The sequence below is a fragment of the Mauremys reevesii genome, linkage group 11, assembly GCF_016161935.1.
Source record: "Mauremys reevesii isolate NIE-2019 linkage group 11, ASM1616193v1, whole genome shotgun sequence".
In the NCBI taxonomy this organism is placed as follows: Eukaryota; Metazoa; Chordata; order Testudines; family Geoemydidae; genus Mauremys; species Mauremys reevesii.
The window spans coordinates 60,940,444-60,958,568 of record NC_052633.1 but is presented as its reverse complement, the minus strand read 5'-3'; the positions used below and the strand labels follow the sequence as shown (position 1 = coordinate 60,958,568).

At 39.6% G+C, this 18,125-nt stretch overlaps 2 protein-coding genes across 2 annotated transcripts in view; one reads left to right on the top strand and one right to left on the bottom strand.

Moving 5' to 3' along the window:
• GPR39 (G protein-coupled receptor 39) overlaps nucleotides 1–16,784 on the top strand; it is a 127,617-nt gene extending 110,833 nt beyond the window's left edge. The window contains exon 2 of the mRNA XM_039495974.1: nucleotides 14,911–16,784. Within this exon, the coding sequence (XP_039351908.1) occupies nucleotides 14,911–15,428 (518 nt within the window). The 3' untranslated portion in view covers nucleotides 15,429–16,784. The remainder of the gene's footprint in view (nucleotides 1–14,910) is intronic.
• The window catches only part of LYPD1 (LY6/PLAUR domain containing 1), a 27,532-nt gene continuing 25,171 nt past the window's right edge, over nucleotides 15,765–18,125 (bottom strand). The window contains exon 3 of the mRNA XM_039495976.1: nucleotides 15,765–16,020. Within this exon, the coding sequence (XP_039351910.1) occupies nucleotides 15,782–16,020 (239 nt within the window). The 3' untranslated portion in view covers nucleotides 15,765–15,781. The remainder of the gene's footprint in view (nucleotides 16,021–18,125) is intronic.

Below are 18,125 nucleotides of genomic sequence, written 5' to 3'. Positions count from 1 at the left end.
TGTGGGAAGGCTGAACTGCTGCATGTTGTGTGGAAAACAAGACATCAGTCCAGTGCTACTAGCCTGATTCTAGATTGTGAAAGAGAATTATGTAGTTGTGGCACGCTGTACCTCAAAGCAGCACCCTGGAACCCCCATATTCACCCCATCATAGAATTGTGATATATTTCATACAAAGCATGCCATGTAAGATACCATATGAAAGATCATGATCTGCTGAAACCCATTATTCTGTACAAATACACATATCATTAATGTGTATGAAGTTTGAGATTTTGCTGTATGGTTGTTAGTGAAATATGTTGTAAGTTTGAGAATCTCTACTGCTAGTTCCCCAGTGACGACAAAGGTGGAGGTCCACTCCCAGGAGGGTGTCAAGTGACCATTAATCAGCAAGGGAGTTGTAAACAAGGGATTTACAATGCTGTAAGAGGGCTGCATAAGCATCATAAAATGGGGAATTGCTCAACTCTGTGACTCAACAAAGCCCACCAGGATGTGTCTGGGCTGGTATTTTCCAAGCACATGGACTGAGGGCATAAAGTAAGGGGCACTGGCATCATGCCGTTGCCTTTCTCCTCCACAACCTACACTGGAAATAACAAGAATGCTGAGAAGACACAGACTTAACTGAGGAGACTGGTCCCAGGCTTAAGGGGGAAGCCTGCATATTAAGAACTATAACTTACCTGCAACATCCAGTGGTGTGAGAAACTGCTTGATCCAAATACTGCCTAATGTAATAGAGTTTAGGACTTAGACTATGGACTTACCTTTTTTTTGGTAACTATCTCTGACCTATTATGCCTACCACTTATAATCACTTTAAAAATCTATATTCCTATAGTTAATAAATCTGTTTTATATTTTACCTAAAACAGTGTGTTTTGGTTGATGTGCTTGGGAAATCTCAGCTCAGGTTGCAAAGGCTACTGTGTCTCCTCTCCAAATCGTAGGAGCAGGGGATGGGTGATGAACTTACACTGGTCAGGCTTCTGACTAGGGCAAGACAGTATAGTCTGGGGGTGCAAAGCTAGGGACTTGGGAGGTTTGCTGGTGCGTTTCTCTGTGTAATTCATGAGTGGCTCAGGGATCATTCATGCAATCTAGCTTTGTGTGAGGCTCCACATGCTGTTGTACTAAGTGATAACAGCACCTGGAAGGTGGCTGCTACTTGTCACTGGCAAAACATTGTGAGAGACAGCCCAGACTGGAGAGTTAAAGGGGTACAGCCGTACCCTAGTTCCAGGTTGCAACCCCGGGATCCCATCTAAGTAGTGAAAATAAAACATCAAGGATTAAGCAGTCATTTTTTTTCCCCCTCAAGACCCCGTAGTTATGGCCTGGCTCACAAAGTATTTGTGCATCTGTCAGTTGGGAAAAAAATCAGTAGATATGTGCATGATTAAAATGAATATGGTCCAATGATGAGAATCATGAATAAGTTTGCAGTCAGTGGTAGTGAACCTAAGACTTCAAAGTAGAATCACTTGTACTAGATAGATATGTAAAGTTCTATGGTAGCTTAACAGGAAAAAGTGAAGAGGAGTAATTTAAAAAAAAAAACTTTTAGAAGGAATTATATACAAGAGATTTGGGGAAGATTTCCAAAGGCCAAATGAGAGTTAACTGCCAACTTGTGCCTTTGAAAATATTCCTCATAGTTATTTCTAAAAGTTAGGCATTTAAAAATGTTAAATTATAAGCACTTCTCTCCACTGGTGAGATATGAATGGGACTTACATTATATAATATATGTAGTTCTTCTTTTAGAAGCTGACCACCACTTGTTTGTTGAAAAAAGGCTGCTCTTATTGAATAACTATACTTTTACCGTGCATCTTTCTTGTATAAGCCACAGGTAGAAGAAATTGCAACATACAGTATCCAAGGGATTCTAAACAAAGTTTTATGCAGTGCTTACATGGCAAATTAATGGAATTTTGTAGCAGCACTTTCAAGCAAGTAAGGGAGAAACTCCGCATGCAGTACAGCAGACAAGGGAGAACAATCAGCCTTTTCAATGAGGGAGGCGGGAACTGCACTGTTACCCTGTGTCATTGGTTTAATCCAAACTTGGCAAACCTCGATCACCATATTGCTACAAATGACCACCCGGGAGCAGAAGAGAAGGTGGCCTCATCTGTGTGTGTGTGAGGCCAATAGTTCAAGCTCTTGCAATCCTTCTGTGGTCAGAACTAGAGGTGCATTGGCAGTGTGATGTGGAGAATCTTGTACATAGGCCTGGTGCTCATTGGTACCATTTATCTCTCTCACCAACACTGCCACCGAAATCACCCAGGATCCCTTTTTTTTAAAGGGGTAAACATAAATCCAAGTTTGCCAGTAATTCCACACTAGACATACCGCAGCTTTGAGAGAGGAACTGCCGGAAGCACTAAATGTCTAATTTATAAGCAGACTACACTAACTCCATTAACATCTGTGATTTACTTAAGACATAGTAGCTTCTCTGACAGAGAAAAAGGCAAGTTGTTATAGAGCAGTGTAATCGGGTATTTAGTTATTAAAACTTTGCAGCTGAGTCTCCCATTTCCTGTGCTCAGTGACAGAACAGGTAGGCGCACCTGACAGATTTGTAAAACATAGCACCTCTTGCTTTCTGTACTCCTGACCATGCAAGAAGGCTTCGGTTCACCTATAAACTGTTAGAGCTCTTAAGATTGACATCACAGGTGAATTTAATTATAGGAGATTGCCTAAAATGCTTGATAACACGTCAGTTGCACAGCAAGGCACACTGCTACGTTGTGTGTGTGTGTGTGTGTGTGTAATTCATCTCTCACAAGCATGCACAATGCGCACACACCCTATTTAGCTGTTATATTTAACAATAAGCTCTCTGGAGCAAGAACCCTGCCTAAAGCTCTTGAACCTAGCCCACTGGGTCCATGATCCTGATTCAGCTGCTGCTATGGTTCTACCACAATATAATTACTGCACTCCTTGACTGGGACTGTGATCCCTTCGCTGAGGCCATATTTATTTTGCTTTGAACATCAAACACTGAAATGTCAAATGGCTACATTCTATTGCTACATACATGAGAGAAATCCTAATTCATGATTAGCTCAAGACAGTCGTATGGAACACCAGCCTACAAAGTGCTAAATGTACTCAACTCCCAGAAGTTAACGGTGCTCAGGACTTCACAGGAGGTTGGCTCACATGTGCTTGATCCCACCAACAATAATAATTGTTTACCCAAGAATTAACCATGTGGCCTGAAAAAATGTTAACCAATTAGACTGCATATGAAAATAACTGATTGACTTCAGTTCTGCTCTGAACGGCTGTGTAAAAAAGGGCAGACCCGTGTGTATTCAGACATGCCTGCCTGCATTAGTGCCAATATATGCTTTTGCTACCTTTTTCAAGTCCTATTAGCCCTGCAGAGCTGGATTCTATTCGCCCTTGCGTGTAATCAGCAGACTTGTTTGTTCCATTCCAATTATAACGTTACAAGTGTGCAAACCCACCGATGGCAATGGTGACAAATAACTGGGCTGTGGAGAGGGGAGGATCTGGCTTGCGGAATCTTTTGTTTACTGGAGATGGTGCACTGTTAGCAGCCAGCCTAACCTGATTTTCAGTTCCCATGTTGAGTTTGCAGAGCTGGCTGGTGTGAATGGGGCACATTTTGATATAGAAATCATTAGCACCGTCACTCCACCCCTACAACGTCACTTTCACAGTCAGTGCCCAGATTATACTAGTTTCTGCCTCTTTTAGAACATTAGGGTTATTTTGTTGTTGATGCTGTTTTAACGGGAAAAAGTGCTTATGAAACTTGGGGCTTGGAAGAGATTTGCCTATAAACTTGATGAGCTCATTCAAACTGTATGTATAGAGCCCTGCCCAGACACAGAATTTATATCTACGGATGTGAATATCCATGGATATAAAGTGGATCTCTGCAGGGCTCTAGCAACAAGCGAGACCAGCAGGGCCACAGCCAGCAACCAGGCCAGGAACGGCAGTGGCGAAAGCATCAGCATGTCTGGCCGCCACTTGCAGGAGCCAGTGCTCAGCCCGGGCAGCTCCTCCAGTGTGGCTATACCACCTGCAGCCCTGCCCACTGGGGTGGGCAGCAGGCTCACCAGCAGCTGTCTCTGGTCACACTAGTATGTGCAAGTGGCTCGCATGCTCCCGGACAGGAGATGGTCACTCGCTCCTTGTTGCTAGAGCCTGCAAATCCGCGGCTATCCATTTTATGTTCGCAGATATAAATTTTGTATCCACGCAGGGCTCTATGTATGTAGCAATGCATATATTTACATGTTTCAGTGAACATCAAAATATATTGTCCTTTGAACTAAGTATTGACACAGACAAGGCAGAGCTCAATATATTATCTCTTGGATTAGCAAGCTTTTATTTTCACCTCAACAGACATCAATATCTGCTTATTATTATATATGATGGTGTTTGTCCTTCTGCAAAGAAAGCTTACATGTGGGGGAGGAAATGGGAGAGATGATCTGTATGCTTCCCCATGCTTTGATTTCACTAGATACTGTATACCTGGAGTGTAATCCTACATTCAACAAAACTCTTATTGATGTCTATGATACTTTCTGTGCTAAATGACAGGATCATGACGATTAATAGTTGGCTGAGGGAGTGGTGTTACAAGGAGGGGGGCTTTTGTATGGGCTGGGGGAGGCTTTTGGGGGGACACACAACTTCTCTCGGGATGGGCTCCACACCTCCAGGGGGGAAGGAAATAGAAAGGAGGGAGGAGGTCTAATCTGATTAAATAAAAAAAAACTAGACACTGGGGACTGGGGGAGATGGTTGGGAGAGGTCCTGTGCCTCCACGCCCATTTTATACAAGAACAACAAACACAACAAATATACACACAGGAGCCAGAGGAGGGGAGAGGGGAAGGAGGGGGGGGAGGGGAACTACGATACATACACATACTACTGTGTACTGTGTGTGGTGGTGAAAAAGAGTGAGAGGGAGAGGAAAAGGAGGGATTAGGATGTTTGTTGTTCAATGCAAGAAAAAGAGGTAACAAAAAAAATGAGGAAACTGGAGCTCCTGGTCCGAGAACGGAAACCGGAAGGAAAAGGAATAACCAAACATGGTGGAACGGTAGCCATGATATGAGTACAGGTACAGGTTTAGGAAAGACCGATGCAAAGGTAAAGGTAGATGCAAAGGTAAAGTAGGGGGGAATAATGAGTTGTCATGATATAAGAATGAATATGCAATGAAATAAAATAATATCTGGGATATCTGAGAGTCTGTCTGGAAAAAAAAAAAGAGCCTCAAAACACCAGAGCCTATGGGGGTGTGTGATAGACCGCCGGGATAGAGCTTGAGAGGAGAGAGATTGAGATAATTTTTTTATTAATAATAATTTTAAGGAGGATAATACTAGGATCTGGGCTTGGACTTCGGGGATATATAGATATACAAATATATATAAAAAATAAATATAATAATAGGGAATAGACTTTTTCCTAATGATGATAGTGCCTTCATCAATTCAATTCTGCTCATCGGGGATTTGATTTTTTTGATTTTTTTTTGTGTGAGGGTGAGTGATGAGGGGAGGAGTTGTGGAGGGGGACAAGGAAATTGATGTAGAGCTCGAGGAATTTCAAAAAAAAAAATCAAAAAATAAATGGAAAATGTATCACTAGACTTTCTGAGTGTTTTTCAAACTAAAACTAAGGGCTTACTTTACTAAAGTAAGGCGACTAGTTAGGAAGTGGACTGGACTAATCTAAAGACTGATGGGAAGGCAGGGTTAGGCAGGTTACGTCAGGTTGAAGTTGCAGGAAGAGCAGGAGGAGAGGAAGAGAGAGAAACAGTTTTAGGTAGCAGTAGATGAGCAAGAGTCTTTGGGAGGTCAGAGAGAGAGAAAGCAGAAAAAAAAAAAAAAGGGGAAAACAGAAAGGAAAAAGAGGGAAGAAACCAGAAAAGGTACCTTATTGAGGTAGGAGGGGGGGTCAGGAAAAGAGAAAGGGCAGCGGCGAGATGGACCTAGAGGAGAGGAGCGAAATTAAAACCAAAATAAACGGTTTTAAATAAAAAGAAAGAAAAGAAAGAAGAAAAAAAAGAAGAAAACTTTAAAAAAACTTTAAAGTTTAGGAGATTAGGAATATCTTGGGAATGAGCAATATGATAAAATAAATTTAATTTTGCTTCTATGATGAATTGAGGGAAGGAGGAAGGGGAAATGAGGAAGGAGAATGGAATGAAGATATGGAAGAAATGGGAGAACATTACGAGGAAGAAGCCAAAAGCCAAAACAACTAAACTTAACGGAAGTAAATCGGGGCCCGATAAATCTCCTAGGAATTTATTACAGTATTTTAGAATGATATTAGATTATTAATAAGTAATAATTTTTTATTTAAATCTAAATTTTGATTTGCTGTCCTGGAATTATATTAATAAGGTAAAATAGTTCCTATATTCAAGAAGGGGAATAAAAAGTGGTAAGTAATCCTGTTATAATAAAGTCTATAATCTGTAGTAAAAAAAGAAATGGAAAATCTTGGAGTGATGGATCTATTTAGAGGCATGAGATTTGGCAACCATTGATATGCCAAAATTGGATTCAAGAGCAAATTGAAAACCATAGATTTTTAGACAGATCTTTTTTTTGGAGAAATTTTTTTTTTTTCAGATGATAAATGGATCTATATTATGGTAATTATATTACTGATTAAATAAAAAATTGAAAAATAGAAATTAAAAGAATTGGGGGGATAAGAATGAAAAAGGAGAAGTGAGAGGTGGATAAGGAGCTGGTTAAAGGGGAGGGTTAGGGGGTAGGGGTGGGGGGGAGTTGGGTCAGGTTGAGGGGTGGAGTTCCTTTTTCCTATTTGTTCCGGTTTTTTTTTTTTTTATTTATTATTGCTGACCTGGGAACCCAAGAGGAATGGGCTGATAAAGTTTGCAGATGATGAAGGATTTGGAGGGATTTGGGGATTGAAAGAGATAGGATGGGATCCAGGAGGAGATTTGATGATGATGTTAAGGAGTTATTAGTAACAGGATTAAATTCAATAGTGAGAAGTGTAAGTTTTATGTTTTGGATATAAGACAAGAAGAGAAGTTTTGGGGAGGGCTGGGGCGAAAAGTAGGAGAGAAGTGGAGGGGAGGAGGGACCTAGGAGTCCTGGTTGAATGAGATGACTAGATGCAATGAGGTGTATGTCTAGTAAGGATAAGGGCGGTCTTGGGATGCATTAGGTGGGAGGTGAGAGAGGAGGGAGTATTTGGGCCCTGCTGATATAATAGTCCATTGAGAAGGATATTTGGGTGATTTTGTGGTATTTTGAATTGTCAGTTTAAAGAGAAATGATGAAAAAGAACTGAAGCTGTAGAAAGAAAGAGAAGAAGAAAGGGAGGAATGGAAGGAGAGTCATATGAAGAAAGAAGGAGGGAGGAGAAGGAGTTTTCTGGAGAAAAAGGAGATAAGAGGAGGAGAGGAGAGATTTTTTAAGAGATAAGGGAGGGATAAATATTAGGAAGGAGGAAGAATAGCTCAGAAAATTTGGAGACAAGGGGAGGACAGTGCTCATTCAATTAAGTCAGGAAATTCATAGGAATTTAATTCAAGGAGGAGACTAGGAAATAAGTAGAGGGATGTACCGAAGATAAAGGAATAACCGAGGAGGAAGGGGAGGAAATGGAGAAGAGAAGATAATAATAGTATGGAGATTATGGATGAGATATGATAAACGGAGAGGGTAGTATGGAGGAGATATAACTGGTAAATAATATAATGGGTCACATATGTGTAATATGTCTTGAATATGGTTTGGGCATGGCTGATCCGCCATATGGGGGGTCGGAAGAGGTTTGGGAATTTGGGAGGTGGCAGCTGGATTTTAATTTTGGGGTCGGAAGGAGGCCCAGGGGGGGGTCGCCTTCCTTCGAGGGGGGGGCAGCTTTTCGCGCCTGGGAGGGTGGGGGGGCCGGAAAATGATGATAGCAGTGGGGCCTCTATGGAGCTAGTGAATCTCTGTGGGAGAAGTAGTTCAGGGTTGGGCAATTGATTATTGGGGAAATATAAAGTTAATTACCACTAGCAGAAAGGGCCGTAGTATCCATCTTTTTCATTGTGCAGACTACAGTTGCCTTATGATTTGTGGTAAGAGGTGTGTGTTTGACAGTACACTGAAACTTAGACACAGAGCTGACTACAGAATGCAAATTCAGAGAGGAATTTGATTCTCTGATCAGACTGTGTCTCATGACCATGGAATGGTTACTCTTCATGTCCAACAGAGTCATGTTTGCCCACTTGTCAGAACCCTGATGTTGTTGCGTCTCTTTTACTCAGTCTCCTGCCTGCCTCCTCCAGTTGCCCACACGTGCATGCTTGCTCTCTGTCTTTCTCTGACTTATTCTGATTCCTATCCTTGCCTGGAATTACAGTGTTTCTATGGCAATGGTCCTAAACACTGCAGCTCACCATTGTGATAAGAGTTCTTTTTCCTCAGGCAGAATCTGGCAGCTCCTACACTGTTTCTGTTTGCTCAATGTCTCCATGTGGATGTGGTGTCACAAAGTGGTGGACATTCCACTACTTAAAGAGGAGCATTAATCAGCCATGAACACGGTGCACTGATTTGAGACAATTAGTCTGTCTCCTAAGGACGAGAGACTGCAATTTCCCCTCCCTGAAGGATGGGGAAAGAATATGCAAAATTAGCATTTAGGGTAGCATAGAGCTAGGTAATTGCATTTAATCACTGCCCCACCCTGTATGTCAGGGAAAGAGATGTTCTTACCATTCACAATGCAACTTGCATGGAAGCAAAATTTTGCTGTGGAACATCTCAGCATTGGTTTTTGCTGTGCCTAGACTTAACCATGAAGCTTGCATCATCATGCATGTTTCTCACTCCTCCCTTATTTACTTACAGACAGAAAGACAAAGACACACACACACACACCATTTTTAGCTACGTTCCTCCTAAAGAAAAAGTTAATTGGGAGGGGAACATTGCCACTTGGTGAACTTGTGAGCAAAGGACCATTCTTTAGGATACTCAGATGATGCTTCTTTCCCTAAAGCATGACTGGAGCAAGGGAACTGGTATTCTGCTCAGTGGAGCATGATGGGCTGGATCTAAAGAGATATTGGCATTGTTGGCCAGCTAGGTTTGCCACAACTAATAGCTGTGTTTGTGGTACACTCCTAGTAGCTTTTAAAGAAAAGCCTGCAACTTCTGACTTTTTGCTTAAACCCAGGTCTTGGAAAATGTATTAGACACTTGCTAGCCAGAAGACTAAACCTCTACATCTACTGTCCAGAAGGGTCCAGAGAAAGGTAGTAACAGGCAATGCAGCCATCCATTCTCCCACTTCTGCTGACAAAGGAAGAGTGTTGGAATTTTGATTAGCGTGATGTCTTTGGATTCTGCTTGGGGCTGCCATCTTTTTGTATGAGTCTCTGGTTAGTTAAGTGTTGTCTGTAGTTGAAGCACCACGCCCTATAGCTACTGCTTTTTCTCCAGTGTCTCCTGGGTCCCACAAGGGAAAAAGGGTCTCCCTCAACATTATAACACTATCCCTCCCTTAGTTTCCTGCCTTCCGCAAGGTGGGGACTGTGCTATTCTACCCTTCGTCCAGCCTCCTTTGGGAGGAGATGGTATCCTTCCCATAAATTGCTGCATTGTCTGCCTATTCTGATGCTTGTAGCTTTTCCAAGCAGAGCCATCCTTGTTAATTTCACTTCTCCAGACAAGACTCTGAATAACAGCCATGAAAATTATCATCGTCTAATTATTTTCACTCCATTGGTTGCTTTGAAAGTAATGGGCAGCAGAGGAGACCCAGGAGCTACCTGCACTTTCTGGGAGACAGCACTACATTAACCTTCCAAACATTGATCACCTTGGCAATCATACGGGCAAGAAAATAATATTTTGTTTTTCTTAATGAAACCTTAAACTCTGAAAAAACGGATGGCTTAGATTCCCATATATGCAGTGGAAAACAAGTAGATTTTCAAGCCCATATTAAATCCATTTAAAAACAAAAACTGAAGGTGGCATTGTATTAAGTTCCTGCTAGGTATGTGGTTTTAAAAATGTGAGATTTTTTTTTTTCACAAGGGTTAACTGTGAAAGGTTTCATGACCAGTTAGCATTAACTTGGGCAGTTAACTTGACTCCACTACCAAAAGAGTAGGACCAGTGCGGACAAAAGTGGCAAAGATATATTCTAATGGCAAACTCGAAGTGTGATCTACAAGACTGTGGGCCCATGGCAGCGAATTTAACATTTGTAAGATACAAGTTTTACTGAATATTTTCCTCTTGTAGGATCTGATATAGCCAGCTTGACAAAAGGTGATTTAAATCTGCTGGGTTGTCGGGAGCATCTGCATCTCAGTACAGAGTAGGGCACTAATGTCACATTATACCCTGAATTGGAGTATAAAACCAGGCCTAGTATGAAAATATAAAATATAGAAAGCTAAAAATGTCCTAACGAACCAAGTGCATTTCTGTCTGCACTTGACTCGTAACTCAACTAACCATATGCTTGTAGTCTACTGACAATTGCCATTTAAATGTCAGTTTACAAGCAGATGTTGAGAACCCTCTTTTGAACCATTAATTTAATCACAGAAAAATAAAGTTTAGTATTTAACCCCGCTGCTGCCAACTGTGAGTCAGCCTAGGAGCAGATTCCTATGCAACATTAATCATCACGGCAAATAGGATAATTGGAATGGACAAGGAGAATGTACGTGATGTGACAATGACCATGGAAGTGGTTAATAGAATATGGCATCGAAATAAAAATATGCATTGGAGCATCCTAGTGACTGTTCTTTATAATTTCATTAGATGACTCCAGGTTCTGTGGATTGGCTGGCAGTGCCTAGTTGTAGTGTGGCAATAACATACTTTGACAACAAAGAAAAGGGGGAAAGAGCCATCAGGCACGTTCTGGTCTGTTCAACACTGGAACAAGCAAAACCTGCAGAAAATCCCTGTCTGCTCCCCCAGACTTTGGCTCCTGCTAGCTGGAATGTATTTAAAATCACCCAGTAAAGACAGTAATGAATTTAATTTAGCATTCTATAGCTCAGGGGAATGTTTTGAGTCATAAAAAGTATAGTTAAGAGAAATGACTGCCAAACTCATTCTATTCTGTGCCAATGATGCATATTTATGTCATTAGCTCTTAGGCATTAGGTTTGCTTTACTACAAAGACCATCCGTTATCACTTATGAAGATTAGATATTGTAGCTTCCCGAAAGAAGCTTTAATACTAACAATTATTTTAATTTAAACTTGCAACCATTTGTCAAGATTCGTACAATGAAATGCACAATTTTTAAAAAGGAGGGTTACATTTTAAAACTAAATTACTAGCAGAATGGGCCACTTCTGGTTGGGACAAAATGTTGTGTAGTTTGTGTAATGTTTAAATTTATTTGCTTTTCATCCAAGGATCTCAAAGCACTTGAGTTGCATGAGTTTTGTTAAGTTAGCTGAAATAACTGAGTCCAATGTTAAATGAATTATAAGTGCAGACAGTTACTCTTACTTAAAAGCTGGCATGTATTCACTAGTATGTGTTTAACCAGCTACTCCAAGGCCCCCAAGCCTCTGATTGCATGGCTTAATGCACTTTTGAAGATTAAACCATGCATAATGATTCTAATGTTGTTGGAAATTTCAAGCATCAAGTGCTACAGTTTGTTGGGCATCTGCATTACTTTGTTTTTAACAAGACTCAGAGGATAAATCTGTGTCCTGAGCTAATGCCTTTTGTCATTTTAGTACAATAATCTAAAGGAAAAATGAAACTTTTGGGGGAGGTCGCAGATCAAGTGAAACATGTAAGGTTATAATATGCAGCAGGTGACTGATCCGTGCAGGTAGAAGTCATAGGGAAAAGATGTATCAATTCTGGTATAAAATAGTTTGTTTTACATGTGAGTTCATTTCACTGATCTTCACTGACGTGCATACACAAATGTGTAAGTGCATTCTGCACATTACATATCAAATACTATCCCCTCCTTCACCCCGAGCTTGTATACAAGTTCAGACTGATTGCAGCAGTAACTCAGTCAAAATATTTAATACATTATATTAAGGCCTGAATGAGAATGTAAAGCTTTTCCTTGGAGGTATGCAGTAACTCTAAGTGTATCTGAACCAAATGTAAAGAGCTAGAATAAAACATGATTTTTTTGTCAGCATGTTTATTCGCGTGGTGCTTCTCTGCTAAGACAATGACCTTTTTTTTTTCCAAGTGTAAAAATGAATAATTACTTGTCCTTCTAAAAATGACAAAGTTTACAGAGAAATTCCTCCCTTCCCCCCAAAAAGACTAACCTCCGTGGCTCCGCAGAAGGGCATGAACAGCTCATTTTTCACTTGCTGTACACGTGCCCAAATAGTCAATTCCCCCAGAACAGACATGTCTGAAGAATATAGGGAGGAATCTTACACACTTGGCAGTTTAGACTCAAAATAAAGGTCAATGTCAAAGAATGCAAGATAAAAATTTGAAGACTCAGGGCATTTAGTTAGAGCTTTAAAAATGGAACTAAAACCCTGGTTTCAAAAGATTAGATCTTCACAGTAGAATCTCCTTCCTTGGTCTTTATATAATCTAGCAGGATAAAATAACTTGAAAGTTTAAAAAAAAAAGATCAAAACCACAAATTTATTTACTCTACAGTAAACAAGCTTTTGTAGTGTGATAAGAATTTGGTTGCAGATACTATGGTGATGAGGGCCACAGAAGTACCTAGATTGTAGAGTGCAATAACCTACCTTTGCTATTCTATAAAGGGTGCTAATTAAGTAAATGATCCATCAGAAAAGTTCTTACCCAGGATGTTTGTTTTGCTTCTCTCTGCCAAGCCTCTTTGATATTTATAGTGCTGGCAGCAAAGAAAAACATTGAAGTCTGGAACTCTGCACAAAGCTCATGTTCTAGCAAAGAAATGCAACATATGTAGTGAAACAAAAATGTGAGGTGAGGGACATGCAGTACAAAAATGTTACAGGACATCTACAGAGAGAATGATGATGGAGGGGTAGGGTACTGAGACAGTAGAGAACAGAATGAAAGGTGATGTGCAGAGAAGCAAAAGATGAGGCCACACGGTCTCCTCTGGTCACTTACCTGATCAAGCATGTTCCTACTTCTCCTTTTCCCAGCCTCTATAAATACAGTAATATTGATGTCTGAGATACCATCCCTCCACCCCCAATCCTTCAGGGCAGCAGTGTCATCTAAAATTAAATTTCATTAAAATGTTCCGAGGGGAAAAATTCTCAGAAGAGGGTTTTCAATTGATCAGTGTGGGTCAATGAGAGAAGAAATTTGTGGCAGCCCTTTTACAAGAGCTGGTCTCCCATTAAGAAAATGAATCTCTTTTAATTAAAGAATCTGGAAAAAAATAAAATTAAAATGTGAAAACTGCAGTTCTTAGAACATTGAATACACACACTGCTTGTTTTTGAGTCCTGGCACTTTCTAAGTGGTGAAAACCTCGTATCTTTTCCTGTACATTCATAATTTTGACTCCAGTAAAATACTGGTTTTTAAGCCAACAAATGTTATCTAATGCACTATTTTAGAATTCCATGTCTCCCTGAAGTGATCTCATCCTTTCCATTCAATTATTCTCTTTTGCTTTCTCTGTTTTAGAATTAACAAGAGGTGGAGTGTAGCTCTGAAGCCAAATTTACTGAAAGGCTTCTCAACAGAAACAAGCATTCTGCTGATCCAAGTTGGATTTCAGAACTATAAAGTTAAAGGTAGAAAAAATCTGGTGAAATGTGCTGCCTTGCACTACAGAGCTCTACAGGACTATTCTAACTGTAGGGGAGGCAGACTCTGCTGCTACCATTAAGTGTTTTATACAAGGCACCTTTGATGAAAAGGGAAAAACATAGTGGAAACTGCAAAGTTTTTCAATTTTTAGTACATTTTCTTGGAGTATTTATATTTGAATTTGTTTTATCTTCAGATGAGAAGTTAGGATTTCCAGCATTTGTTTCCATATTAGCTAGAGGTTAGTAGTTTCAAAACTCAGACTGCATTCCCTTCTCTGCCTCAATATCCTTGTGCTACCACTGTGTGAAAAGTACTCTGATAGATTTGTTCAAATGCTACTGTCACAAGAGAGACTGCATTATTGCTGTTTCTTTGTTGAAAGCTTCTCCATAAAGACAGAATCTTTAGATGTCTACTTAGGTAAGGTTTCTCTTTTTTTAAAATGTAGATAATGTACAGTGACACATTTATATGTAAATATAGAATGATCAGATGCCGCATTTTTGGAACACATTTTGTTTTATCTCAAACTGCTTACATTTCCGTCTTTCCTGTGCCATTTACATTCATGAATTTAATTCCTAACATATATCTTCTTAATTACCCTAAAAAGATCCATACATACTTTACTTAAAAATATCTTCTGTAAGAGGAAAGTTACCAAAAATAATGCCTAATATACTATTATGCATAATTTTTTTTTTTTTTGGTAAAATACAAACAGTCTGATCTCTTCTGGGTATTGCCTGCACTACTATGGCTATATTTTTTTTTAAAAGGAAGAAAAGGGAAAACACAAATGTAGGAACAAAAAAAATCCAATTCTTTCCAAAGATACAAATATCAGTGAAAGAACACCTGAAAATTAACAAGTGCCAACAAGTAGAAATAAATACAATCTTATACGATCTTTATCCAATCATATACTGCAATGACCTTGAACTTGTTAAAATAGTTGATACTGGCAGAAAAAGCTGTCAAGCAAAACACTGAAAAATCGGTACCATTTCCTACCCAGTAAGTGCAAAACTGAGAGACTAAATACTTTGATTTGTTTCACATGTTCTCTCTCTCTCTCTCTCCCCCTTTGCTCACAGGACTGATTGTTGCCACTCTGGCAATATGTTGGATGCCAAATCAGATTCGAAGGATCATGGCTGCTGCTAAACCTAAGCAGGACTGGACTGTGCCCTACTTCAGAGCATATATCACCCTTCTTCCCATTGCAGACACCTTCTTTTACTTCAGTTCTGTGGTAAACCCACTCCTGTACAACATCTCTTCTCAGCAGTTCCGAACTGTATTTCTACAGGTCCTCCGTTGCCATCTGACGATAGAACATGCCAACAAACAGAAGCTTCTGAGAGCCAATTTGAATTCTCGAACCAGCAGTAGCCGTTTTATGCGTCCATTGATCTTCATTTCATCTAAGCGCAATTCTTCTAGAAAGAGCCCTGTTTTCTTAAGTACTTTTCAGAATGAGACCAAACCTGACTGCAGTCCACAGAAATTGAATCTTGAATCACCGGAGACCAACTTGGAAATAATGCCACTAGAGACTAATTTAGAGTCCAGTCCAGCTGCACAGAATGGCTTTCATGAACATGAAATGTGACTCCGTGTAAGGCAAAGTTAGACGACTAGCAATAAACATAACATGGAAATTAAAATAACTGAGGATCTAGAAACTGAACAATCAACTATATCTTCATTAAGTGCTGTTTTTGATAGACTTGTTTCCAATTACACAAATGGAGCATGAGTTTTTGTGTGCCATTTGTTTTTTAAAGTGCACACTAGAAATTCAATCAGACAACTGAATTTATTAGTTGCTGACCAAAAGAAAAAAAAACAGGATGAGGAAGGCGGTTCTTGGACCAAACTCTTCTTTAGCAGGATGGCAACAAAAGAACAGCAGGGTCTTGTGGGACATGGAACAAATGCCAGGACAAAAAAAATCCTTTAAGTTTAGCAATGCACTGACAATAAAAGAGCCAATTTTAAGAGCAAAACAGTAGTTAATATGCCTGCCTTGGGCACTGTGCCAGAACTCCCCCTCTTCTTGGGCCGGGGTCCATTGCAGAGTGGAGTATTGCAGCAGCTGATACACACAGAGTTCATTTTCCCTGGGGAGCAGAAAGACTGGTATCCAGCAGAGGCTATGAGACAGGCTGCAGAGGATGCGCAGGACTTGCGATAGAGGATTCCTGTGACACAGAACAAAAGTTATTTAGCTTGATATGAACATGCTTTTGCCGTATGCTAAAATCCTGTTTGAAGAGTCTGACAGATAGTGGTGAATGCTGGTTAAAATTTTCAAGTCAATATAGGGGATATAGCCTCATCACTTCCATAAGTTAGAATAACAGATGTGTGACTAAAATCCCAGCATTGCTATGAAAATAAAGCCATTGTTTTAGATTTTTTTTTAATGTTGTACAATATGTATTTTAAAGCCATACATTTTACAACCAAAAATGTAATCCCTTGGAATGCCTGTTAAAAGGTTTGAAACAGAAATCTAATCAATTTCAAAAGGCACTTGAATTTCAGACACTTTACCAGCCTGAGTCCCCTGGCACAATTTTTGTAGCTTTAGAATTACATTTTTTCTATGTTTTAAAAATGTCGCTCTTGCTTGTTGCTTTGTGGGGAAAAAAGTATAGGAAGATGCGTAACTGACTGACACTGGGAGGGGAAAATGACTGAACACAAAGCACTGTTCAATGCACAAGGAAAACTAACGAAGAGATTTCTCTAATTTTGTTCAGTTCTAGTTATTTTAGGAGAGGGTACACAATTTGAAGAGAAATTATCTATCTTTTTTAAAGTTGAAGGTGTTCCTTTAAAAGCTAATATCTCAAACTGTTTTTAACTGAATAAAAAGCAGTACACTCTACATTCTGATGCACACAATCCTGTATTTTAAAAATTGTATTAGGCTGTAAAATAAAGTTATTACAATTCAATACTTCAAGGGTCTTTCCTTTATGTGATATGACAGAAATTTGGATTTGGATAGGGCACACAATACAGACATGAATCCTTGGGTTTTTTTTGCCTAATTTACCTGGGGGAAGGTTAGGGAGAGGAAGGGGTGGAAGTGTAGTAAATGCTTAGTAAGTGTTACATGCATTCAAGATTAATAAAAACCTCATTCCTCTCTAGATCTCTTAAGTAGGATTTTAAAAAGTGCTCATCTCAGTAGGAGCAAAGTGAGGCCACTGATGGCTGCTTTCTAAAATACCACCCATAACCTTTTGATTTTTATGTCCAAGCTGATAGGCCAACACTGTCAGCCTGAGAGGAAAGGGGATGCCCTAGCCAAACAAAAAAAATGCCCGGAACGCACATTCAGCTGCTTACTTCTTAGTTTCTTTACTCTGAAATAACATGCCAACCAGTATAGCATGTTGGCTTCTAAGTAGGGCTGTTGATTAATCGCTGTTAACTCACATGTTTAACTCAAAAAAAGTAAGCACGATTAAAAAAATTAATCTTAATTAATCGCAGTTTTAATCGCACTGTTAAACAATAAAATACCAACTGAAATTTATTAAATATTTTGAGTTTTTCAACGTTTTCATATATATTGTGTTGTAACTGAAATCAAAGCATACATTTATTACAAATATTTGCACTGTAACAATGATAAACAAAAGAAATAGTATTTTTCAATTCACCTCATACAAGTACTGTAGTGCAATCTTTGTCGTGAAAGTGCAATTTACAAATGTAGATTTTTTTTTGTTACATAACTGCACTCAAAAACAAAACAATGTAAATCTTCAGTCTACAAGTCCACTCAGTGCTACTACTTGTTCAGCCAATCGCTAAGACAAACAAGTTTGTTTACATTTACAGGAGATAATGCTGCCCACTTCTTATTTACGTCACCAGAAAGTGAGAAAAGACATTTGCATGACACTTCTGTAGCCGGCATTGCAAGGTCTTTACCTGCCAGATACGATAAACATCCATATGCCCCTTTGTGCTTTGGCCACCATTCCAGAGGATGTACTTCCATGCTGATAACACTCATTTAAAAAAAGTGTTAATTAAATTTGTGACTGAACTCCTTGGGGGAGTGCCCCCTGCTCTGTTTTATCCACATTCTGCCATATATTTCGTTGTTATAACAGGTCTTGGATGATGACCCAGCACATGTTGTTTGTTTTAAGAACACGTTCACTGCACATTTGACAAAACGCAAAGAAGGTACCAAGCTGAGCTATCTAAAGATCGCTACAGCACTTGACCCAAGGTTTAAGAATCTGAAGTGCCTTCCAAAATCTGAGAGGGACAAGGTATG